Here is a 26,841-nt window from a genome sequence, read left to right on the forward strand (position 1 = left end):
TGTCAACCTTTGAATATTTTGCCAGCTATCTGTCTTTTCAGATTGCCTCCAGTCTCTTTGACGTCCTTTCTTCCCTCTCTCCCAGCCGTCTCCGTTATATATTTCGCTTGCAATGGGAAGCATTATGAACAACTTAACCCTATCACCAACAAATCAAAGCTAGGATGCTTTGCTCTTATCAATAATTATTAATAATAATAATCATCAAACATGAGGATTATTATTATCAATAATGTTAATGATAATACCCACTTTTGATACAGTACCCACTCATCCCGAGATGTCTCAGAGCATTACACGGGCAATGTTCTCAAGTGGATTCCTGTAGCATAGTAGTTACCGCTCTCACCTTAGAGTGAGAGGACACTGGTTTGATTCCCAGGCAGGTCAAAATCTTAGGTAAGTTTCCTTACTGCACACACCTCTGTTTACCGAGCAGTGAGTAGGAACCCAGTTGTTAGTCGATTGGCAGATCGCTTTCCGGGAGTAATAATTCCTTCAAAAAACATTTGGTCACTCAATCCACGTCTGTTTGTGGGACATTGCTGTGAGGAATTGGCTACCACGTTTGCCTACAGTTACTCCACTTAAAAGTATATTCTGTGAAGCACTTTGAGACATCTCAATGACGTGATAAGGCGCTATATCAAATGCAAAGATTATAATTATTAAGTGAAGTGATTATGTATTTTGTAGGCAAACGAAGGAGTCGATATATGAATAGCACTACATGAGTCAACTACAGGGGTAATAAGTCACAGGGATATGGGAAAGTGCAGTTAAATGGGACAGAGAAGCCATCATTCAGATGAGGCTTTAAACCGAGGTTCTGTCTGTGCCTGTTCAGGTGACATTAAAGATCCCGCACACTGTTCAAAAAGAAAAAAGGAGTTTCTCTCTCCCGGTGTCCTGGCCGACAATTCCCATAGACAAAAAAATGAGTCATTCACTTCATGGCTGTTTGTGGACATTGCCTCCAAAACACAGTGATTACGTCTTATAGTGAATCCGGTGAGACATCCCCCTGATGTGAAAGGCGCTGTCCAAATGCAAAGGTTATTATTATAATGTTATTATTAATATTCACCCCATAAGTCTGCGCTGTGTTGAAATGTAATGCTGGAGGTCAAAGATCGAGTGCTGACACACTATGTCCCACAGTCTCTCATAAGTTGCAGAATATAGAACTGATGGAAAGAGATAGATTCTTTCAACTGTGGTACTGATAAGTAACTGTGATGGGTTACTTTAGTGATTGTTTGAGATCTAATCCAGATTTTATAGAGATCCCTCAGGCTATAACTAACAGCTCATTATTCAGGGTTTTTTTCTGTAACAGCTGTGCAAGCTCCTGAAATTGTCTGTTCCTCCTAATTTCTCTCTCTACCCCCACCCCCCCCCGACTCTGCCTCCTCATCCCATCCATCTTCCCTGTACGCGTACTCTTGTCACGCTCTTGTCTCTGAATCAGAAGGTTGTGGGTTCGAGCCCCCATGTGGGTGACATTGGAGTGGAGTGGCATCAATTGGTTTCTGGTCAGGGCGAAACCTTCGGCAAATTTCCTTACTCCACACACCTCTGTTTACCTAGCAGCAAATAGGAACCCAGTTGTTAGTTGACTGGCAGATCTCTTTTCTGGGGGTAACAATCCCGAACCCCAAATTTTTTTAAAAAATAATAATTTGTTCATTCAATCCATGATTGTTTGTGGGACACTGTGTTTCGCTGCCGGACTTTCCTCAGAAAATATACAGTCATTTCACTTTACTGTATATTCTGTGAAGCGCTTTGAGACGTCTCGAAGAAGTGATAAAGTGTGATATCAAATGCAAGGATTATTATTAACAGTCATAGTCTAAGCTGATGCTGCAGTATAGGCTTGGGGGGAGCGCTGTAATGTCGAAGGGGCCCTCCTTCAAATGAGACATTAAAACCTAGGTCATGTTATGCCTGTTCAGGTGGATATATTAAAGATTATTAAAGATCCCACGATGCAATTGGAAAAGAGAAGGGAGTTTTCCTCTCCCAATATGCTGGCCGACAATCCCACAGATATATTAGTCAATCATGCCCATTTGTGGGATTTTAACTTCTCATCTGAAGGATGGCTTCTCTGACGCTGGAACGCTCCCCCACCAGCACTACACTGGACCGACATGGGAACTTTGTAACTCAAAGATGTGACTGCCTCCGACTGAGCCAGGCTATGTATGGAAAGGCTGCATTATTGGTGACGCTTTCTCCTCTGTAAACAGAGCTGGTTACCAGGAAGGTTGTTAGAGGCAGAGACACTGGTAAGAAACAGATCAATACCGTAAAACTCTTATCTTTGACTCTAATTCTCTGCACCTCCTTCCCACTCACCCCAGCCACCTTTATCACTGCTATTTGCAGTCTACAATTGCAGCTATTAATCCTAATAACAACATTTATTTATAAAAAACTTGCAATTTATTTATAAATGCAAGTTGAACTCCACACAAATGCATTACATTGCATTTATGTGGAGTCCTGTAGCTCATCGGTTAGCGCACTTACCTCACAAGCGAGAGACCTGTGTTCAATTCCTGGCAGGGCAAAACGTTTGGTAAGTGTCCTTACTCCACACGCCTCTGTTTACCTAGCAGTAAGTAGGAACCTGGTTGTTAGTCGACTGCGGATGGCTTTTCCAGGGGAAATAATTCCTTAAAAAAATAAGAATAGATTGGTCTCTCAATCCACAACTGTTTGTGGGACACTGCTATGCACGATTGGCTGCTGTGTTTCGCCCACAAAATATACAGTCCATTCATTTTACTGTATATTCTGTGAAGCACTTTGAGACATCTCGAAGACGTGATAAGGCATTATATCAAATGCAAAGATTATTATTATTATTATTTAGCACCCTTCACATAAAATGGTGTTCAGAGCACCTCTATCTATTTAAAGGTGTCTTTGCTAATATCAGACTATATGAAAGTGTCACTGCTAATATCAATCTATATAGGGGTGTCACTGTTAATATTAATAATTAACATTAGGCTGTATACAGGTGTCACTACTAATATCAGGCTACGTAGGGTGTCACTGTTAACTATGAATAATTAATAATAGACTATGAAGAAATGTCACCGTTAATATTAATAATTAATATTAGACTATATAGCGGTGTCACTGTTAATACCAGCCTGTATAGCGGTGTCACTGCTAATAACAGGCTATATAGCGGTGTCACTGTTAATACCAACTTATATAGCGGTGTCACTGCTAATATCAGACTATATAGCAGTGTCACTGCTAATATCAGACTATACAGCAGTGTCACTGCTAATATCAGACTATATAGCGGTTTCACTGTTAATACCAGCCTATATAGCAGTGTCACTGCTAACATCAGACTATAAAATAATGATCCTTGCATTTGATATAGCGCTTTATCACATCTTTGAGATGTTTCAAAGCATTTCACAGAATATACTCTGAAATGAATCGATTGCATATATTGTTGGCCAAACGCAGCAGTTAACTGCACACAGCAGTGTCCCACAAACAGTTGTGGATTGAAGTGACAAATTTATTATTTTTTTAAAGTAGTTATTACCCCAGGAAAAACTATCTGCCAATCGACTAATAACTGGATTCCTACTTACTGCTAGGCAAACAGAGCTGTGTGGAGTAAGGAAACTTGTCCAACATTACGCCCTGATTCACAGACCAGAGTGCAACCAACTGAACCAGGCTGACACATGCAACACAATCCATACCCATATGATAATAATCCTTGCATTTGATACAGCACCTTATCGCATTGTCAAATTATCTGAAAGTGCTTCAGAGGATGTGCTGTAAAGTGGATTGCCTGTGCATTTTGCGGACAAACCCAGCAGCCAGTTTATGCACAGCAATGTCCCGCAAACAGTCATGGAGTGAGTGACCAATACTGTTTGGGGAGGAATTGTTGGCCAGGACACCGGGAGAGAGAAACTCCCTTCTCTTTTTGAATAGTGCAATGGGATCTTTAACAGCCACCTGAACACACAGATGGGACCTCGGTTTAATGTCTCATCCGTAGGACGGCACCTCTAATAATGCAACAGCCTCCAATACTACACTGGAGCATCATCTTAGACAATATGATTTGAAGCCCTGACTCCAGTCCGAGACAACCTTCTCACTCAGAGAGTACTACCACTGGCGAGAGTACTACAACTGAGCCAGGCTGACACACTACATTATATACAGTGGATGCTTGTTTCTTAATAAGATCTTGACTTATCGGAAAGGAAAATTGATAATTTGAACTGATGGGGGAGAAAATAACTGGGAAAGATATATATTGTTTAATTAAATAAAGTCGTCTTTTTACAAGGATATTTTCATATAAAAAGGCAGAAAAATGCCTGCAATGTTTGAATGTATTTTTCAATAAATTCAACTCACTTCAATGTGAAGGTCTTTCTTTCTTCCTTTATACTATCCCAATTTATTTACAATCTATTCAGAAAGTTTGGTTATGACTGTAGAGGGGGAGCGAGCACCAGCACAGACACAATGGGGAAAAAACAAGGAATGGGAACAGAGTAGAGAGCTCCAGTGCGGGAGTGAGCACCAGCACAGATGAGATAGGGAAAGAACAGGGAATGGAATTACCGTAGAGATTGACTTCGTATTTTGTGGGCGAAACGCGGCAGTCAATTTTGCACAGCAGTATCCCACAAACAGTCGTGGATTGAGTGACCACAATTTTGCTGGAGGGATTATTACAACAACAACTTGCTCTTATATAGCGCCCTCCATGCAGGATAGCATCTCAGAACGCTTAACTGTGGCGGAGCCTGACTCTGAGCTAGAGGGAGGGGGAGGTGGTCATAAGCACGGTTGAACTGGAAAGTCTTCAGGTGGGACTTGAAAAAGGGGAGCGAGGGGGCAAGGTGGAGGAATTGAGGGAGAGTGTTCCAGATTTTGGGGCATAGTGGCTGAAAGCACGTCCTCCGATGGTGGGGCAGAAGGTGCGAAGGACGATCAGGAGGCCGGTGCCAGTCGAACGGAGGCGCCAGGTGATGGATTGGGGAGTGAGGAGGTTGAAGAGGTTGGGAGGTGCCAGGGAGTGAATGGATTTGAACACAAGTATGAGGATCTTGACGTCGAGCTGTTTGGTGTTGGGAAGCCAGCAGAGCCTGGCCAGAACTGGTGAGATGTGGATACAGAGTTTGGTCTGTATGTGGGCAGTAGAGTTTTGAATGAGCTGGAACTTTTGAATAGTGGAGCTGGGGAGACCTTTGAGGAGTGCGTTTGAGTAACCCAGGCGGGAAGTGACAAATGCATGTACAAGGGTTTCAGATGCATTTGGGGTAAGATACGGTCGGAGGCAGGCAATGCGGTGGAGGTGGAAAAGGTGGTCATGGTCAGAGACCAGATGTGGGGCAGGAAAGACAGCTGGGGGTTGAACTAGATGTCTAGGTTGCGCACTGGTTCGGTGAGTCTGAGGGAGAGCCCAGGAAGGTTGAGGAGTTCAGATCCACAGGAGTAAAGAAGTTGACGGGAGTCAAGGAGTATGGCTTCCGTCTTGTCCACATTCAGCTGCAGGAAGTTTGCCCTCATCCAGGGCCTGATGTCTGCCGACAAGCTAATAGAACATCGGCAGATGTGGAGTTGGTACTGGAGGAGGCAAAGTAGATTTGTGTCATCCACATACATGTGGAAGTTTACCCCATGTCTGCAGATGACATCACCCAGAGGGAGCACGTAGATGAGGAAAAGAAGAGGGTCAAGGATGGAGCCCTGGGCTACTCTACAGGTGACCGGGAGGGGGCGGGAAGAGAAACCATTTGCTGAGATGAAATGGAGGCGGTTGGTTAAGTAGGACTCAAAGCATGTGAGTACGGTCCCACTAAGGTGGATGAAGGAGGAAAGGCAATGGAGGAGGATGGCCTGGTCGACTATGTCAAACGTGGCAGAGAGATTCAGGAGGATGAGGAGGCAGAGGGAGATAGAGAGGACATTGTTTGTGACTTTGACAAGCTCTGTCTCTGTGCTGTGGGGGGCAGGGCAAAAAACAGACTGCAGGGGCTCAAGGAGGGAGAGGTGTGACTGAAGTTGACCTGCAACAATGTGTTCCAAGACTTTGGCAAGGAAGGGTAGGTTGGAAATGGGATGGAAGTGTGAGAGATTAGAGGGATCGAGGGTGGNTTTTTTGAGGAGGGGTGTGATGACAACGGTTTTCAGGGGGGAGTGAAACAGAGCCTGAGGTGAGACACTAGTTGACCGTGTCGGCCAGCAGGGGGGAGAGGAGGGGGTGTTGAGTGACCAGCATCTGGGTGGGGAGGGGATCAAGGTAGCAGGTGGTGAACTTCATCCAAGTGATTTTGGTTGAGAGGGAGGAGGGAGAAATGGGGGCAAAGGATTGTAAGGAGGGGGGAGTGGCAGGAGCCTTGGTGGAGGGAGAAGTTGGATTGGATGGTCTGGGTGGGGTGGAAGGGAACATGGTAGGGGGGGAACAATGCAGCCAAGCAGACGTTTTAATTTTTGAGGCAAAGAAGTCTACGACCTCTTCGCACTTGAGGATAGAGGGGGCTTGAGGGGGTGCACGGAAGAGGTGATGGATGGTGGAAAACTGCGTCTTTGGATTGTTGTTTGCCTCCAAGATGACATTGGAGTAAAAGACAGTTTTGGCCTGTGTACCGGGGTGGGTGGATTTGGAGACAACCCTGGATTTCAAGGGAAACCAGGGAATTGAAGGTTGTGGAGAGATGGTCATTCAGCAGCTTGACGGCTGCATCAGGATCACTGTGGGTGGAGGGCCAGAGGGAGAGGTGGTCTGAGGAAGAGAGGGCATTTGTGAGGGATACAGGGGGAAGCTTTCTCTAGGGGTGGAAAAAAAAGGTGGAGGGTTTGGAAGAGGGGAGGGGGATGTGGGAAGAGAGGGAGATGAGGAAGTGGTCTGAGATGGGCTTGTGATTGACAGGTCGAGGTCGAGGGAGTGGCCATGTTCGTGGGTCAGTGAGTTGATGTGGAGGGTGAAGTTTAGGGAGGAGAGGAGGGCAGTGAAAACCAAGGAGGTGGTGCAAGGGGAGTTTAGGTGGAGGTTGAAATCACCCATTATGAGCAGGTGTTCAGTGCGGAGGGACAGGGATGAGAAGAGATATCAGTGAGGAAGCAGTCAGGAGGTTTTGGGGGCGGTAAACTAGGAGGATTTTGAGGTAGAGAGAAGAGGGATGGTAGAGGGTGAGATGCTCAAAGGAGGAGAAACAGTCAGAAGAATATGGGTATAGACCAAGGGAAGCTTGGGAGATGAAGGCCACCTCCCCGCCACATTGGTTGGGGTGGGGCTGTGGTGAAAATTATAGCCAGGAGGGGAAGCTTCAACGAGGGGGACGGGGTCACCGGAGAAGAGCCAGGTTTTTGTAAGCCCAAGAATATCAATATTCTCATCCAGGATGAGGTCATGGATTGTAAGGGCTGTGTTGGAGAGGGAGCAGATATTTTGGAGGGAAATGTGGAAAGGTTTGCTGGTGGGCGGTGGTGATGGGGAGTATGGTTTAGAGACGATTTGATGTCGTGGGGGAGAAATGACCATGGATTTTGAGAAGTAGAGAGAGTTGGAGAAGGTATGGATGAGGGAGGGGGAAGGAGCGTTTGCCTTTCGGAGGTCGTTGCTGCTGAGAGAGTGAGCGATGGGCCAGGTAGGATGGCTGCTCTGGGACAAACAATGCCAGAAGCCACAATGGGCCTGGTGGAGGATGCCCAGGTTGGAGCAGAGGGAGGTAATGGTGGAGTCCAGGAGAGAGAGAAGGCGAGGAGGGCAGTGGGACAGAAGGACAGAGTGTGAGTAGCGGAGTGTGGGGGGTGGGAGCTTGGATCAGGGCGGCAGCCAAAACATGCACACAGAGACTGGGAGCGAATGATCAGCGGGACAGCATCAGCCTGCAGGCTTCAAACCCCCAGAAAATGATCAGCCAATTGACTAGCAACCGGGTTCCTGCTTACTATCTGGAAAACAGAGGCACGTGGAGCAAGGAAACTTGCCAAAGGTTTCAGTCAGAGCCTTAGCTTGCCTAATCGTTGCTCACCACTCGTCCCTCTAATACTGGAATCTCCCTCTTTGCTCTCCTCTGCCTCCAGCAATCATTGGGGACAACCTGGGGTGATGAAACGTGACTCTCTTTGTCTACCCCAACACAAGGCGAGTGAACCTAAGCAAAGACAGGCCTAATGAAAACAACACCTCCCGCATTCTGTGTTGACTTTAAATAGTTTGTTTAGTCTACAATGCGCACTGTGAATCTGTATGGTTTATTCATGAGAATGGATGTTTTCTGTTACGCTGCAGTTCTGTGGGTGACTGTGGTTCATCTCAATCACATTTCGGACTATTCACAGGACTTTTGATGTGTTTAATGAAATAACTAGCATTATAGAACTCACATGAAGTCTTGAATGTTCAGTAATAATAATCCTTGAATTTGATATAACGCCTTATCATATTGTTAAGAAGTCTCATAGAGATTCACAGAATATATTGTAAAGTTGATTGATTGCGTATTTCATGGGCGAAATGCAGAAGTCTATTGCACACAGCAATGTCCCACAAACAGTCGTGGATTGATTGACCACATTTTTTTTGAGGGATTATTGTCCACGGAAAGTGATCTGCCAATTGACTAAATATGATAAGGCATTATATCAAATGCAAGGATTATTATTACTGAACATTCTAGACTTCATGTGGGTTCTATAATGCTAGTTATTTCATTAAACACATCAAAAGTCCTGTGAATAGTCCGAAATGCGATTGAGATGAACCACAGTCACCCACAGAACTGCAGCGTAACAGAAAACATCTGTGTACTTACTGCTAGGTAAACAGAGGTGTGTGGAGTAAGGAAACTTGCTTAAGGTATCATCCCACCTCGGATCAAATTTGGATCCTCTTGCTTGCGAGGCGAGCATGCAACTACTATGCTAGGGGACGCCTGTCATAATATTAATAATAAATAATAAAGAATAATATTACTGGCATTTGCTAATAGCAGCTTTTATATCAGGGAGAGGTCTCAAAATGCTTTCCAAGATTTCATTGTGAAGTGTAGTGACTATGTGCCGATCTACACACAGCGATGTTCTTGCAAACAGCCAGAAGGTGAATGATTCAATATTTAATCTAGGAGGATTGTTGGCAAGGACACCAGGAGAGAGATACTCCTTTCTCGTTTTCGAGTAGGGCCCGCGGAATCTTTAACCGCCTCCTGAACAAGGCGCAGTTTAACGTCTCATCCAAAAGGTAGCACCTCTGACAATGAGACAGAGGCTGTGGTTCAAGCCCTATATTGGGGGACTCTGAGCTCACATTCTGGGTTGACACTTCAGTGCAGTGCAGGAGGGGTATTGTATTGCCCTAGAAAATCAGCCTGGACTGTGAGCTCAAAGTCCTCGACATATGGAGGCTTAAACTCACAATTTGTGACCCAAAGGCAAGAGCACTACTAATTTGAGCTGAGTACAGATCAGCCATGATCTAATAGAATGGCGCAACAGGCTTGAGGGGCTGAATGGCCTACTCCTGTTCATATGTTCCTATATACTGACTGAGCCAGGCTGACACACGCTGATTATTTCTGGTCTGGGAGGGGTGGGGGAGGGAATGAGCGCAGAAATCTGCCTCTCTTCCAGTGACCAAAGGGAAAAATCAAATATCATCCAGATGCAACAGTTAAAACTTTCCTCTTTGGATAAAAGCACACTTAGTACCCACCGCCACAATTATTCCAATGTCCCCCTCGCCGGTCTCCCCATCTCCACCATTCATAAAATCCAATCAATTCAAAACTCTGCCACCCGTAACCTCACCCAGACCTGGCTCCACACAACCACCAACCCAGTCCTTGCCAGGCTCCACTGACTCCCTATTGCAGAATGGATCAATTTAAAAATCCTCAGACTTATGTACAAATCTCTCCACCCCCTTGCACATCCCTACCTCTCCGACCTTCTACTCCCCACCAGACTACCAACCGCTTCCGCTTGACGGGCTCCGGCCTTCTGCACATCCCTCGCTCCCTCCACTCCACCATCGGAGGCCATGCTTTCAGCCACTATGCCCCGAGACTCTGGAATTTCTGCTTCAATCCCTCCATCTTACCCCCTTGTTGCCCTTGTGGACTCCTGTAGCTCAGTGATTAGAGCACTTGCATTGCAAGCGAAAGACCTGCGTTCAATTCCCAGCAGGGCAAAATGTTGGGCAAGTTAACTTACTCCACACACCTCTGTTTACCTAGCAGTAAATAGGAACCTGGTTGTTAGTTGAATGGTGGATCACTTTTCCAGGGGTAATAATTCCTTCAAAAAAATTATTTGGTCACTCAATCCACGACTGTTTGTGGCACACTGCTGTGCACAATTGGCTGCCGAGTTTCGCCCACAAAATACATAGTCAATTCACTTGACAGTATATTCTGTGAAGCGCTTTGAGACGTCTCAAAGATGTGATAAGGTACTATATCAACTACAAGGATTATTATTACTATTATTATATTCAGATCTCACCTAAAGAAATTCCTCTTCAACTGCGCTTACGGTCACCTTCCCCCTCCTCCCCGCTCAGTGTCAGGCTCCCCCACCGTTAAGCGCTCCAAGGCACTACCCCATGTGAAGGTAACTGTGTAGCTGCATGGTGTTGTTGTAACGATTAATTTTAAAATAATGTGAGGTTAAAAATATGGCAGCAAGCGAGCTAGAAGAGGTCAGATCCACTGACTCAGAGAGGAGGGAGTGCCACCTGCTGGCGGTTATCAAAAGTTCCTCACTTAACATAAGGAACCATTTTGAAATTCCCACAAATTTTACTCCTGATGTTTCTTAACAGGTTTGCTTTGATAATTAGCCCATGGAATCTGTTTGGAAAAGTCGCATTTTATGGTTACAGGAGAGAGAGAGGTCAGAGTTTGGGGGAGGGAAATAATCCCATCAATGCTAACATAGGAACAGCTCAAGGCAATTCAGCCACTTGGGACTGGTCCGCCATTCTATTAAGATCATATCTGATCTGTACCTCAACTCCAGGTCGTGGAATATTCTCTGGAAACAAATTCCAAGGGATTCTGTTCCCTGATTTCCAATTCATGATTCCATCTCTCGCTCACGGCGTTCACTCGGAATAAAATACTGTTGGGGTCTCCCTCCATCTCAGGCCGTAACCATGGAAACCACCTCCCCTGACATGTCTGTCGGTACTTTAACGATTAACCCCAGTCACTGTGATCGCTGCTCAAACCCCGGCAGCCCAGGGTTTTCCATTTTAAACTCCAAGTTTACAATTTCCATTTATTGCCAATCTATAGTCAATCTGAGAGGCGCTCACCTGATCAATAACCTGCCACTGTAAAGGCCAAGCTCCCAATTCCCATCCTCCCATCCCGCACGCCCCCTCACCCCCCCCCCCCCCACACACACATACATATACACATATACACTCATACACACACACATACATATACACACATACATTTCAATACATATAGACACATACACAGACTCACGTATATACCTACAGACACACAAACATAGACATACACACACACAGACACACATAAGTATACACACAAACACATACACACAAATATATGGACACACACATAAACATATACACACATATACATACACACACATAAATACACATACACAAAAAGTACACACACATATATGTGCAGACATATGCATATGTACACACAAATAAATACACATATACAAACCTACACACACGCACATACATATTCACACGCACAAACATACACACACATACACTCACATTTGCACAATCATACGCACATTCCCAAACATACAACAATAGCAACATATGTGGGGCCCTTCACATCAAGAGTTACAGCGCTGTGACTTTGACGCTGATCAAAATAGCCGCTGCATTTGCCGAACTAAAAACAGCCACTACACTTGACAGGAAGCACTGAGAAGCGCTTTGAGATACTGGGCCATCGGTGAAGCTTTATCAAACACAATTCCTTTCTCCTTTCCCCCCCAATCTCTCTCTCTTTCTCGCCCCCCACCCCCCTCTCTCTCTCTACAATCTGCCAGTGCAGCCCAGCCAGTCCCAGCTCTGATCCTCCACTGTCCCCTTACGCTCAAATAATAAATTAACACTGGGAAAAACTAATGAGTTTATGGAGCATTAGGGGATTGAACTAATAAACTGCCTGATTTCAGTCTAAGAGAGAGAGAGAAAGAGCCAGAGAGAGTGAGATAGAGCGAGAAATACAGAGAGACAAAGAAAGACAGAAAAAAAGACACAGAGCGACACACTCACAAACATAGAGGGAGACAGAGATACACAGACAAAGTGAGACACACAAGCACATATACAGTCAGGGAGATATGGATAAAAACAGCCAACAACAACAAAATTACATTTGTATAGCAGAATGAGAGAGAGTGAAAGAGACAGAGAGATAGACAAAGAGATGCAGATATAAGAGTGCGAGAAAGTGAGAGAGATATAAATGCAGAGAATACAGACAGAGACAGAGATAGATACAAAGACACAGAGAGATATAGATACAGACAGGGAGAGATACAGAGACAGAGGAGAGATACAATAACTTGCATTTGTATAATAATAATCCTTGCATTTGATATAGCGCCTTATCATGTCCTTGAGATGTCTCAAAGCACTTCACAGAATCTATTGGAAAGTGAATTAACTGTTTATTTTGTGGGCGAAACGCACTAGCCAATTGTGCACAGAAATATCCCACAAACAATCGTGGATTGAGTGACCGAATTTTTCTTGAGGAATTATTACCCCCGGAAAGCGATACGCCATTCGATTAACAACCAGGTTCCTACTTGCTGCTAGATAAATAGAGGCATGTGGAGTAAGAAAACTTGCCCAAGGTTTTGCCCTGCCCGGGGATCAATCCCCAGTCCTCTCGTTTGGGAGGCAAATGCTCTAACTTCCACATTGGCTGACAGGCATCAAAGAGAAGAAGCTGTACTTTCTCTCCCTTCTCAATGTATGTGTGTGTCCGAGTGTGTATGTATATGAGTGTATGTGTGAGTGTGTGTATATTTGTGCTTGTGAGTGTGTTTTGTGTGTGGATGGATACTGAGAGCATAAGGTAATGGCTAAGACTTGCTTCTTTTAACACGTGGTGGGACGAAATTGAAATTGGAAGCATCTGGTCAGTGGCAATAACAGCAGGAGCGAGGTTACTTTTTTACAAGCCTGTCGCTTTAAAGGCAGGAGTGAGAGAGCGAGAGAAAGAAAGGGGGAGGGAGGGAGGAAGGGAGGGAATTCTGACTGGGACCCCCCAACACTCAACTCTTCACATTTCCCATCATGTCTGTGTTGGTGCTCACTCCCCAACTGGAGCTCTCTACTGTAATCCCACTCCATGCTCTCTCCCAATCGTGCCTGTGCTGGTGCTCGCTTCCCCACTGGAGCTCCCTGATGTGAGTCAATAGATTTCTCTTTGCCGGGTGGGAAGCCATCATCCTGCAGACAAATCCCATGGGAATCACAGTCTCGTCTTCTGTCTCCCCTCCCATCCCCCTCTTCCTGGTGCCAAGTGATGGCTATCTGTCAGACAGACAGCAGCAGCTGTGGGGAGGAGGAAGGGGGGATATTTGATCGGTGACAGGTCGGACACGCCGCCCACTCCCACGTGGCTCACATTCTTCTCTAATTTGTTTCGTACATTCTTTGTTAAGCAAACAGCTGCCTTCACTTAACAAACATTTGCGTCGGTCTCGCTCCCATACATTGGGAATCCCACCTCTCCCTAACATCAACTCTATACCCTAACCCTAATGCCAAACCCTAACCCCTGACCCTAACACCTAACCTACCCCTAATCCCTCACACTAATTCCTCAACCTAACTCCTAAACTTTAACCCTAAGCCCTAATGATAAACCCTAATAATAATAATAATAATCCTTGCATTTGATATAGCACCTTATCATGTAGTTGAGACGTCTCAAAGCACTTCACAGGATATACTGTAAAGTATATTTTGTGGGTGAAATTAATCCATGATTCCTCACCCTAACCACTAACCCCAATTCCTAACACCCTAAACTTAAACACAAACCATAACCACCTAATCATCACCATAACCACTAACCCCTCACCCTAATCATCTCCCTAACCCCTAACCCTAACTCCAGGTTAGTCTCAAAGCGCTTCACAGTATTTCACTTCAAATTAGAAGCAGCTGTGAAATCCATGCAATCTTTAATGTCCAATTGAACAGAACATATTGGGCCTCGGTTTAACATCTCATCTGAAGGATGGCACTACCACAATGTAACACTCCTTCCAGTACTGTAGTGGATTGCCAGCCTAGACGATGTGATTTGAAATCCTGACATGGGGCTTCAGCCCACAACCTTCTGACTATTGCACCCCCGCCACCCCCCAACACCAGATGAGAGCTCAGGAATTTCAGGGCTAGAGACAAAGCACGGAACTGGAGCCAGCCAGGAACTCACTATGAGATTGATTTGGTTCCAAAATGAGGTTTCACTTACAGAGCACCTTACACACATTATAACGTTTCAGAGCATTTCATAGTGATGGAGTTGGATGCCAAGCCAGTGATGTTGGTGGGTGGGTGGGTGGGGGGGAGAGGTGCGACTGAAGAGTTAGGTCTTCAGAAGATAGTTTGAGAGGGGAAGAGACAGGGAGTTCCAGAGCGTGGAGGTGCAATGACAGAAAGCACGGTCATTGAGCGGGGTGGGGGGGGCAACAGGCATCAGGTAAGAGCAGGTCAGAGAGGTCGGGAGGTGCTGTAGTGTGAAGGGAGCCCCCAGGATAAGGCACACAGTCCGAACACAACAATCAAAACACGACCACAAAACGCCCCCGCAAGACGAGGAGTCACCATCCTCTCCTCCCGGAGGAATTCTGCACTATTCCGAGAGGAATTCCACATTATTCCCAGAAGCCATGTTTTCCTACCTGTCGATGATGACGGGGTCAGAGGGCGTCTCGTTTCTATTCCCGCAACTCTTCTTGTCACAACATCGGCTGCGTGGGAGGAGGGGAGAGGGAGGGGAAAAAGTCACAGGGTCAAGAGAGCAACTCACATTCACAGTGCCTGGTCGCATCCAGTGTTCACAGTAACAACAACAACAACTTGTGTTTATATAGGCCCTCAGGCAGGGTAGGACCTCAGAGTGCTTTATGGTGGGTATGGGTACCCGAAGCCTATTATTATTGTTATCATAATAACAATAATAATTCTTGCATTTGATGTAGCGCCTTTTCTTGCTGAGACGTCTCAAAGTGCTTCACACAATATATTGTAAAGTGGATTGACCGTGCAGATTGTGGACGAAACACACAATAGCGTCCCACAAACAGTCGTGGACTGTGGAGTGACCACATTTTTTAAAGGATTATTGATACCACTGGCTCCAATAAAGAGTCAAATTCCTAACCAGCTGTTCTTTAAAGGCTTTCATTTCACGTAATCCTGTTCCAGTATGGTTTAACAGAGTGATGGGTAGTCTATTACAGGACAAGATTCTCTCCTCCTCCCACCCACCCCTCTCTCTCACTCTTACTCCCTCTTGCTCTCCCTAACTATCTCTCTTGCTCCCTCCCTCTCTCTCTTTCTTGTACTTCCTAAATCTCTCTCTCTCTCATGCCCTCTCACTCACACCTTCTCTCTCTATCCATCTCTCTTGCTCTCCAGTCCTCTTTTAAAACAGGTAGTTTGTAACTCACTCTGGGATCTGTTATTATATATAAAACCCCCAAACAACAACAACAAACAACAAGAAGATTCCATTTATTGAGCGCCTTTCACGTCGGGAGGACGTCCGAAGGCGCTGTACAGTTGGGTCAGGACCCGAGCAGGGGGGAAATGGTCAGGGTGAGGGGAGGGAAGGGAGGGAGCGAGGAGGGGGTAGAGAGTCGAGAGGGGAGCTGAAGGCTCGGTCAAAGAGAAAGGTCTTGAGACCGGCCTTGAAGGAGGAAAGGGAGGAGGCGGCGAAGGCACTGGGGGATAGAGTTCCAGAGCCTCGGGGCTGAGAGGCTGAAGGCCCGACCACCGATGGTAGGGCGGTTGGGGCGGGGGATGTGGAGCAGACCGGAGCCAAAGGAACGGAGGGTACGGGCAGGTAGGTAGGGGGATAGTAGGTCGGAGAGGTAGGAGGGAGTAAGGCCGTGAATGGCCTTGTAGGTGAGGATGAGGATCTTGAATTCGATCCTCTGGGGGATGGGGAGCCAGTGGAGGCGAACGAGGGTGGGAGTGATGTGGTCCCGAAGCCTGGTGCGGGACAGTGCACGAGCTGCACGAGCTGCAGAGTTCTGAACCCCTGGTTTAGACTCCAGCCTGGAATTCACTTGTGGGGTGGGGTCTGAACCCACAATAATAATAATCCTTGCATTTGATAAAGCGCCTTTGGGCCATTGAGATGTCTCAAAGCGCTTCATAGAATATAGTGTAAAGTGAATTGACTGTATATTTTATAGGAGAAATGCAGCAGCCAATTGCACACAACAGTGTTCCACTAACCGTCGTGCTTTGAGTGACCAATTTTTTTAAGGGAAACCGATCTGCCAATCAACTAACAACTGGGTTGCTACTTACCGCTCGGTAAATAGAGTTGTACGGAGTAAAGAATCTTGCCTAAATTTTCGGCCCGTCTGGGAATCAAACCCGGTCCTCTCGCTTGCGAGGCGATTGCTCTAACTAATACACTACGGGACTCCACATCTGAGCCAGAGATAGGCTGTGACATTCAGGTTCACTAATAAAGAGACTCTCTGTTGTACATAGTACTGCATCACATCGCATCGCGACAGCTACAGACAAAACGTTAGACACCACATCTGCACAAGGCAATTTCGTTGGAACAATCTATCAATTATAATGCAGATGAGACCCAGACTCCGCTAATATATTCAGCAAATGAGTTTACGTCTCAACTCTGATGTGATGAGAGCAGATTTAATCACGGAACAAACACGGCTTGGGGCACGACACCGTGTTCAGGGCATGTTGGGGCGGGTGGGGTGATGGGGGCGAAGGGGGAGAGGTGAGGAGGGAGGGATGAAATTCCACTCCCTCCAGTATTTTGAGAATATTACAGGATATTACGCTGCAAACTCCTGCAAATCTACCTAGCCTTATCTACAAGACCATTTAATTTCTCACCACCGACAGTTGTGGGTTCAGAGAAAAGCAGAGAGCATCAATGAATTTAAGAAGAAACTCGATGCAGACATGAGAGACAAGGCGATGGAGATAAGGTGAATAAGAGAGGGGGAATAAGGGGTAGAGGCTAGTCACGTTTCCTGTAATTATTATAATAAATAATAAAAATCATAATCCTCACATTTGATATAATGTCATGGAGACATCTCAAATCGCTTCACAGTATATTCTGTAAAGTGGATTAACTATGTACTTTATGAGCGATTATTGATAATAATAATCCTTACATTTGACACAGTGCCTTTCACGTCAGGAGGACATCTCAAAGGCACTTCACAGGATATATTGCAAATAACAATAGCAAAATAATCTTTGCATTTGGTACAGTGCCTTTCACATCCCAAACGAGTTACTGTGAAGTGAAGTCACTGTGTATTTTTAAGCAAAGTGCAGCCCAAATAGTGTACAGCAACATCCCACAGACAGCCATGAAACAAATGACCATTTTTATCTGAGGAATTGTTGGCCAGGACACCAGGAGAGAGAAACTGCCTTTTCTTTTTGAGTAGCTCTGGGATCTTTAACATACACCTGAGTAGGTCACAGATGAGAACCTCAGTTTAATGTCTGATCTGAAGGTCAGCACCTCTGACAATGAGGTGCTCCCCCCAGTACTGCACTATAGCGTCATCTTAGATAAAGTGAGTTCAAGTCCCAATGCAGGGCTTGAACCCACCATCTTCTAACGTAGAGGCAAGAGTGCTACTACGTGAGCCAAGCTGACACAATGGAGTTACTGTGTGTTTCTATGTTGCATTCTTGAAGTTGGTCTTAACTTGAAAGCTATATTTTAGGGAAGAGAGAGGCAAACCTCCAAATTTAACCTCCAAAACTCTTTCTCTACCCCCCCCCCACACACACCTTTCTCTTTCCCTCTCTTATTCTCTCTACCTGTCTCACTCTTTCGCTCTCTTTGTCTCTCTCTCTCTCTCTCTCTCTCACACTCTCTCTCTATCCCCCTCTCTCACGCTTTCTCTGTCTCACTCTCTCTGTATATTTTTGTGGAGTCTTGTAGCTTAGTGGTTAGAGCACTCGCCTCACAAGCGAGAGGCCCTGGGTTTGATTCCCGGGCAGGGTGAAACATTTCCTTACTCCACACACCTCTGTTTACCCAGCAGTATGCAGGAACCTGGTCGTTAGTCGATTGGTGGATTACTTTTCCGGGGGTAATAATCCCTTCAAAAAAAAATGTTTTTTAAATAAGAATTTAATTATTCAATCCACGGCTGCATGTGGGGCACTGTGTGCGCAATTGACTCCCGTATTTCGCCCACGATGTTTCGGGCATCTTTGTAGGCCACGCACAACAGACTAGGCTGCTACACTGTGAAGCACTTTGAGATGTCTCAAAGACATGATAAGGCGCTATATCAAATGCAAGGACTATTATTATTAGATTAGATTGTGAGAGAATTGAAGAATTTTGCCCCCAATTCGCTGTCACCTTAAAATTTAAAGATTAAACAACCTCACAGGTTAATCACGGGTGGAATTTCAATCCTCCAATGTTAGTCTGTCTGCTCACTTTTTCTTATTATTTATTCTGGTGTCAACCAGGCTCAGTTGGTAGCACTCTCACTTCTGAGTCGGAGGGTAGTGGGTTCAAGCCTCTACACCTGAACTTTGAACTCACAGTCTAGACTGGCACTCCTAGCATTGCAGCATTGGGGGGGGGAATGCTGTATTGTCAGATGTTGTCCTTCGGATGAGACACTAAAACTGAGGTCCCATCTGTCCTTATTCAGATGGCAGTTAAAGATGTTGCAGCCCTATTCGAAAAGAGAAGAGAGTTTCTCTCTCCTAGTGTCCTGGCTGAATCCACCAGATAAAATCATTCACTTTATGGCTGTTTGTGGGATAATAATAATAATAATAATAATAATAATAATAATAATAATAATAATAATAATAATAATAATAATAATCCTTGCATTTGATATAGCGCTTTTCACGTCGGGAGGACGTCCCGACGTGAAAAGCGCTATATCAAATGCAAGGATTATTATTATTATTATTATAGCGGGGATATTGCTGTGTGCAAGTTGACTGTCGGATTCACCCACAAAACACATAGTCACTTCCAAAATAAATTTCTATCAACGCTTTGAGACATCCTCCCAACATGAAAGATGCTGTATAAACTGCATAGATTATTATTATTAATAATTATAATTTTGTAAAAATATAATAATTTAGTCATTCAATCCACAGCTGTTTGTGGGACACTGCCGTCCGAAAAATTCGCCACATTTTCATTGAACCTAAATTGCACACAGTCCATAGCGGGGGATCAAACCCATGACTTGTAGATTGGCAGTCCAGTACTGTAACTGGTTCCTGTAGCTATTGAGTATTTTAATAATATAGCCATTGAGTGTTTCTCTTTTAGTTGTAATATCACGTGCTCCCTCCTTCGCGAACTTGTGTTCTAAAATAGACAGTGGTGTCTCTCAGAACTAAATATAGGCCCGTGAGCAGCCCGAGGGGGCTGTGAAATCTCTGATACGGGAAGAGAAACACAGCGTTTTGCCTTGTGTCTCGCTATACGCAACACCACACAGTCTAACTGTAGACCTGGCTATTCTGTGCACCTGTCTATCTGGGCCTATCGAAAGTGTATGCACAGAATAGGGGCTTAGTGCAATATGCCTGAATGTTGAGCGGCCATCTTTATAGGCCACGCACGACAGACTAGGCTGCCATGCTTTGTCTACTAAAATGGACACTGTTGCCTTGGAACCCTGGATAGGGCAGTGTAGAGGAAGCTTTGCTCACCATCTAACCAATTGTGTCAGCCTGGCTCAGTCACTAGTACTCTCCCACCTCTGAGTCAGCGGGTTGCAGGTTTAAGCCCCGACATTGTGTACATAATATGTATGTAATAGGCTGATGCACTAGTGCATAGCTGGGGAGGGGTGCTTTGTTTGTGGATTAAACATTAAACCAAGGCCTGTTCAAGTGGACATTAAAGATCCCTCAATGCTATTCGAAAAGATAAGGGAGTTTCTCTTTCCTGGTGTCCTGGGTTGCAATTCCCCAATTGCAAGCCAAGACAGGTACAGGAGTAGGCCATTCAGCCCTTCGAGCCTGTTCTGACATTCAATTAGATTATGGCTGATCAGTATGTCAACCAATCCTGTCAATTCCAATTTCCCACTTTTTCCCCATATCCCTTAATACCCTGACCTACCAAAAATCTATCAACCTAACTCTTGAAGGTGTGGGTAGATCCAGCATCCACAGCCTTTTGGGGGAAAAAGTTCCAGTTTTCTACTATCCTTTGAGTGAAAAAATCCTTCTTGATTTCACTCTTAAATGGCCTGGTTCTAATTTTAAGATTATGCTTCATTGCCTTGGCTTCCCCCACCAGAGGAAATAGCTTATTTGTATCTACCCTATCGAATCCATTTATTATCTTAAATACCTCAATCAAATCACCCCTCAATCTTCTAAACTCAAGGGAATACAATCTAAGTTTATGGAGCCTTTCCTCGTAATTTAACCCTTTAAGGCCTGGTAACATTCTGATGAACCTGCGCTGCACCCCCTCTAGGGTCAATATATCTTTCCTGAGGCGCGGTGCCCAAAACTGAACGCAGTCTCCAGATGGGATCTGACTAATGCTCTATAGAGCTGAAGCATCATTTCTTCCGCTTTGTATTCCTCTTGAGATAAAGGCCAATATTCCATTCGCCTTTTTGATTAATTTTTGCACCTGGGAACTAGTTTTTAGTGTTTTGTGGATATGGACATCCAAATCTCTTTGCTCCTGCACAGTTCTTAGTTTCTCCCTATTAAGAAAATATTCTGCTTGATTTTGTTTGGTCCATAGTGGATGACTTCACACTTCCCTACATTGAACACCATTTGCCACAGCTTTGCCCACTCACTTAATCTGTCTAAGTTACTTTGTAACTTTCTACTCTCATCTACACAACTTATTGAGCCTCCTAGCTTAGTGTTGTTTGCAAACTTGGGTATAAAACTTTCTATTCCTTCATCCAAGTCATTTATGTATATGGCGAATAGCTGCAGTCCCAGTGCAGACTCCTGGGGGACACCACTTGTCATGTCGCGCCAATCAGAGAACGTTCCCTTTATCCCTACTCTCTGTTTCCTGCCTCCCAACCAATTCCCAAACCACGTTACAAGGTTACTTCTGACTCCATGCGCTTTCATTTTTGTTAATTTTTTATGCGGAACCTTATCAAATACCTTCTGAAAGTCCATATAAACGACATCCATAGACACTCTCTTATCTACCATTTTAGTGACCTCCTCAAAACATTCAACTAGATTAGTCAGACACACCTACCCTTCACAAACCTATTCTGACTCTCTTTGACTAGCTCATACCTGTCCAAGTGTTCACTTATTCTGTCCCTGATGACGGATTACAGTATTTTTTTTATTTACATTAATTTTATTAAGCATTTCACTTTGACTTATTTTTGGGTTTCCCTGTATGGCTGGTATTTTGTCCTGTAAAAACAGTAGCAGAGTATTTATTTAACAAGTCAGCCATTTCCTTATTTTCCGTTATAATCTCACCTACATCTGTCTTTAACAGGCCCACATTCCCCTTGACCACTCTCGTTTGCTCTTAATGTATTTATGGAAACTCTTACTATTGGTTTTAATATTCCTTGCAAGTTTTTTTTTCATATTCCCTTTTTGCTCCTCTTATTACTTTCTTTGTATCCCTTTGTTGCCTTTTATAGCTTGAAGCTTGAAGGAGGCAAGGGAGGGGACGAGGCAGACCAAATACTTTTGTGAAAATTTCCCATTGTTCGTCTGGTTTACCCACTAACAGTTCAGCCCAGTTTACTGTGGTCAATTTATTTCTCATACTATCGAAGTTTGCCTTACTTAAATATAAAACCTTGGTTTGGGACTCTCCCTTCTCCTTCTCAAACCTAACGTCAAATTCAATCATATTATGATTACTATTTGCAAAATATTCTTTTACTGTCAGATTGCTAACTAGTTCTGGCTTATTACCCATCACCAAATCCAGTGTGGTCTGTTCCCTTGTTGGTTCTGAAACATATTGTTCCAGAAAACGTTCACTCTGGAATACATTCTAGAAAAACGTGCTCTACATTCTAGAAATGTGTTGCCTTTACTACCTGAAGTGTCCTGCTTCTCCCAGTCTATGCGAAAATTAAAATCTCCCATTATAACCACATTGCTTTTGCTACATGCTTCCCTGATCTCGGTATTTATACATTTCCCCACTACATCACAACTCTCTGGAGGTCTGTAGACTTCTCTCAACAGTCTTACCTCCTTTGCTATTCCTTAATTCTACCCAGTGTTTCCACAACCTGATCTCTCTTACTCAAATCTTTCGTTTCCGCTACTGTAATAGTGTCTTTCTATCAATATTGCTACTCTTCCTCCTTTCCCGTCCATGGAGGCACACTCCACCTTGCTAAGATACTCCAGAACTTTTGGGTCTTGTTTGACCCTCAGCCATCCTTTCTACCCCACTTCTACGCCTTGACCCGCTCTGCTTTCCCCACCTCCACAACGTCGCCCGGCTCCGATACTGTCTCACACCGCAGGCCGCTGAAACCCTCATACACTCCTTCATTACATCGAGGATCAACTATGCAAACTCCTTGCTTGCTGGCTTTCCCAACTCCTCCCTCCACAGGCTGCAGATCATCCAGAACTCTGCAGTCCATATCTTCTCCCGCACTAGGCTCTGTGACCCCTATTCTTGCCCAACTCCACTGGCTTCCCAACACACAGAGGATACAGTTCAAAACCCTGGTCCTCACCTTCAAAGCCCTCCACAATCTTGCTCCCCCTACCTCTCCGACCATCCTGTTCGCTCCCTCCACTCAGCGGGCTCCGGCCTGCTTCACATCCCTTGCCTTGCTCGCCCCACTATTGGCGGGCAGGCCTTCCGCCACTCTGCTCCCACCCTCTGGAACTGCATCCCGCAGTCCCTCCGCCTCGCCCCCTCCCTTGTCACCTTCAAGACCTACCTCAAGACCCTCCTCTTCTACCGTACATTTGATCTCCCTGCTTTACCCCCTGCCCTCCACCCTCCCCCACATCGATCCCCAGCTCGGGTCTGTAAATCTGTCTGTTCAGTGCCTTGGGATGTCCTCCCGAGGTGAAAGGCACTATACAAATGTAATTTTGTTGTTGTTCTTCTTCTTGATACCAAATGCAAGGATTATTATTAACCCCTGCTGTACCTGACCTGGGCAGAGGGCATAGAGTGGCCTATACTCTGTCTCTAACCGTTGCTGAAGACAGCTGCAGCTTGGGTTAGAGTCAGAGTGTAGCTCCCTAGCAATGACATCTTTTCTAATGACTGAAAATAAAATAGAGAAAAAATAAATAAAGGATATAATGGGTAGGTAAAATGAAATGTTTCATTTGATAATTATCACAATGCCAGAAAGCACCAGCACAGATACAATTGGGAAAGATCAGGGAATGGGATTAGAGTAGAGAGCTACCTGCACATGATTTCGTGTGTGAGCAGACAACGACACATCTCTGGATTCTTGTCTTGTCCTTCGTATATAATCGGCTGGAAAAGAGGGCGAGAGAAAAGCTGTCATTAAATTGGTATTCAACAAGAGAAGAGAAAGTCTCTGAATACAATGATGGTTAACGGTGACAATGAGGTCTAACTCGAGATGTAACAGAGAATGGGAGAGAGGGAAGGAAGGAGGGAAGGAGAGAAGGAATCTCCCAGAGCAGATACAACACACACGTTTTATAGACTCTGCCTCCAGTAGTGTCAGCCTGGCGAAGTGGCAGCACTCTCGGTTCCAAGTCAGAAGGTTGTAGGTTTAAGCCCAACATCGGGACTTGGAATAACATAATCTAAGATGATACTCCAATGCAGCACTGGGGATATGCTGCATTGTCAGAGATGCGTCCTTTGGATAAGACGTTAAACCAAGGTCCCATCAGCCTATTAAAGATCCCATGGTGTTATTTGGAAAGAGAAGGGATTTTCTCTCCCAGTGTTCTGGCCAACAATCCCCCAAATAAAATAGGTCACTCATTCCATGGCTGTTTGTGTTACATTTTGTGACATTTGCCCACAAAACACACAGTCAATCTCCATCGTGTTTGTGTTTATGCTGTCTCAGACCCTATGAAAGTAGCTGTTTTCCAATTCAGTTTAGTTTTAATCTAAGAACAGCTGAAAATGTAGTGTGTGTTGTGATAATTATTACATGGTCACTAGTATTTAACCTTGAGGATGGCTGGGTATACACTGTATCCCATTCCCCCTTCACCATTGCTGGGTAAAACCTGGTATGTGTGATAATAATAATAATCCTTTCATTTGATATAGTGCTTTATCATGTCATTGAGATGTCTGAATGTCTCGAGCCAGCGAGCGACAGGGACAGTCGAGAGCCAGTGAGCGGTAGGGCCTCGAAAACCCAGGTAAACCGAGCGGGACTCACAGAAGGTAAGTCAGGCAGCGGCGGGGAATCACAGGGCTGGTTTCCCAGGGATTGGGACCAGCATTAGGCAGAGCGGGGGCTGGGGTCCCAGGGATCGGGACCAGCGTTAGCCAGAGCGGGTCCGGGGTCCCGGGGATCGGGACCAACGTTAGCCAGAGGCAGGGGCCGGTAACTGCCGGCTGGGCCGGGGGTCTCGTGGACCTTGAGGTGAGGTGGGTGTCGTGGGAATCGAGCAGTGGCCATTACCAGTCGGGGGAGCCGCTATTTTAGACCTCCAGATTTTCCCACTTCCACCCGCCAGATTTGAATCACTGGCAGCAGCTACTACATAGTATAGTACAGGACAGGACAGCCTGTACCAGTGTCTCCCTCCCTCCCACCCTCATTTTGTCTGTCTGTCTGTCTGTCTGTTTCCCCTGTCCTTCCCCTGCAGGATGCTCATTGCTAACCACAATGAGTGCCCTCCCCCCTCTGCGCCAACTCTAGGTCCCCCAGCCTCCTGCAGGCTGACAATGTACTGCTAAACCCACCGCCTCTTGTCCCAGCATGAGCATCTTGGCTGCCGGCTCCGACCCAAGCTGGCCCTCCCTTAAAATAGCCCCCCCGCCGCAACTCTCCTGCCTTACCCTCTGCCATCCCTCCCACCTCTCTCTGAAAACTCTCTTATTTTACCGCCCCCCAAAATCCTCCCCCACCTTCATCTCTGACATCTCCACCCTCCTTGCTTCCCTCTGCCTCTGCCTCTGCTCCGACCGCCTCATCATCCTAGGCAACTTCAACCTCCACTTCACCCCCTCCTGCTCCATCTCCTCAGACTTCTCCTCTCTCCTCTCCTCTCTCAATCTCTCCCTTCACATCCACTCTGCTACCCACACCCACGGTCACCCATTCAACCTGGTGATCACCCAGGGCCTCAGCATCTCAGATGTCACCATTCACTGACAAGGCCATCTCTGACCACCATTTCATCTCCCTCAACTCCCATATCCCTCTCCCCATTGCCTCCAAACCTACCACCATCTTCTACCACCTGTGGAAGAAGATCTCCCCATAATCCCTCTCCCCTGCCCTGAAGTCCTCTGAACTCCTCCCCCTCTGGCCCATCTCTCGCAACAACCCACTCGCTGCACTCACTCTTCTCCACAGCACCGTCTCCACCACACTCGATGTCCTTGCCCCCCTCACCTCCCGAACTGCCTCCTATTCCCGATCCTCACCCTGGTTCACCAGCCACCTCCGCTTGCTTAAGGGCTAGGTGTGGTCTGCCGAATGCACTTGGCTCAAATCCAGCCTAACGGTCCACCGCCACATCTGGCTGGACCTCATCAAGACCTACCATTCCGCTCTCACCTCAGCCAAATCGTCCTTCTATTCCAGGTTAATCCTGGAGGCGAAGGGCAACCCCAGGCTCCTGTTCTCCACCACCAACTGGCTCCTCTGCCCTCCCCGACACACCTCGGAGATACTTTCCTCTGACTCTCACTGCGAGAAAATGCTAGACTTACTCGAGTCCAAAATCGAGGGAAACTTCTCAGCTGCCACTGCCCACCCAACTTCCACCCCCTCCCGACCCCCACCCCACACAATTACCCATCTGACAATTACCCATCTCTCTTTCCACACCTTTGAGCCTGTCACCCACTCCTCTGTCTTCAACACGATAACCTCCATGAAGTATACCACCTGCTCCCTCGACCCCATCCCCACCCCTCTTCTTAAATTCCAGCTCCACCTCCTTGCCCCACTACTCGCCGACATCATTAACCTCTCTCTGTCATCTGGCACTGTTCCTTCCCCCCTCAAAACTCCACTATCACCCCCACCTTGAAGAAACCTTCCCTCAACCCACCACAGCTATCCAGCTACCGGCCCATCTCAAATCTCCCCATCCTATCCAAGGTCCTTGAGAGAGTCGTTGCCTCCCAGCTTCGCTCTTTCTTCTTCTCTCACTCCTTCCATGAACCCCTTCAATTGGGTTTCAGTGCTGCCCACAGCACGAAACTGCTCTGGTCAAGGTCACAAATGACATCCTGACCATGTGTGACCAGGGCTCCCTCTGCCTCCTCGACCTCTCCACCACCTTTGACACCGTGGACCACTCAATCCTCCTGCACCGCCTCTCCTCCCACCTCAACCCTCAAGGTTCTGTCCTTGACTGGTTCAGGTCCTACCTTT

The 26,841-nt window shown here is 45.9% G+C and overlaps 1 protein-coding gene across 1 annotated transcript in view; it reads right to left on the bottom strand.

Moving 5' to 3' along the window:
* The window catches only part of LOC103187261 (EBF family member 4), a 94,763-nt gene that overhangs the window by 48,900 nt on the left and 19,022 nt on the right, over nt 1-26,841 (bottom strand). Inside the window, exons 5-6 of the mRNA XM_042343813.1 lie at nt 23,698-23,771; nt 14,953-15,021 (exon numbers count right to left, since the gene is read on the bottom strand). Of these exons, the coding sequence (XP_042199747.1) occupies nt 14,953-15,021; nt 23,698-23,771 (143 nt within the window). The remainder of the gene's footprint in view (nt 1-14,952; nt 15,022-23,697; nt 23,772-26,841) is intronic.

Source organism: Callorhinchus milii, unplaced genomic scaffold, assembly GCF_018977255.1.
Source record: "Callorhinchus milii isolate IMCB2004 unplaced genomic scaffold, IMCB_Cmil_1.0 Scaffold1, whole genome shotgun sequence".
Lineage (NCBI taxonomy): Eukaryota > Metazoa > Chordata > Chondrichthyes > Chimaeriformes > Callorhinchidae > Callorhinchus > Callorhinchus milii.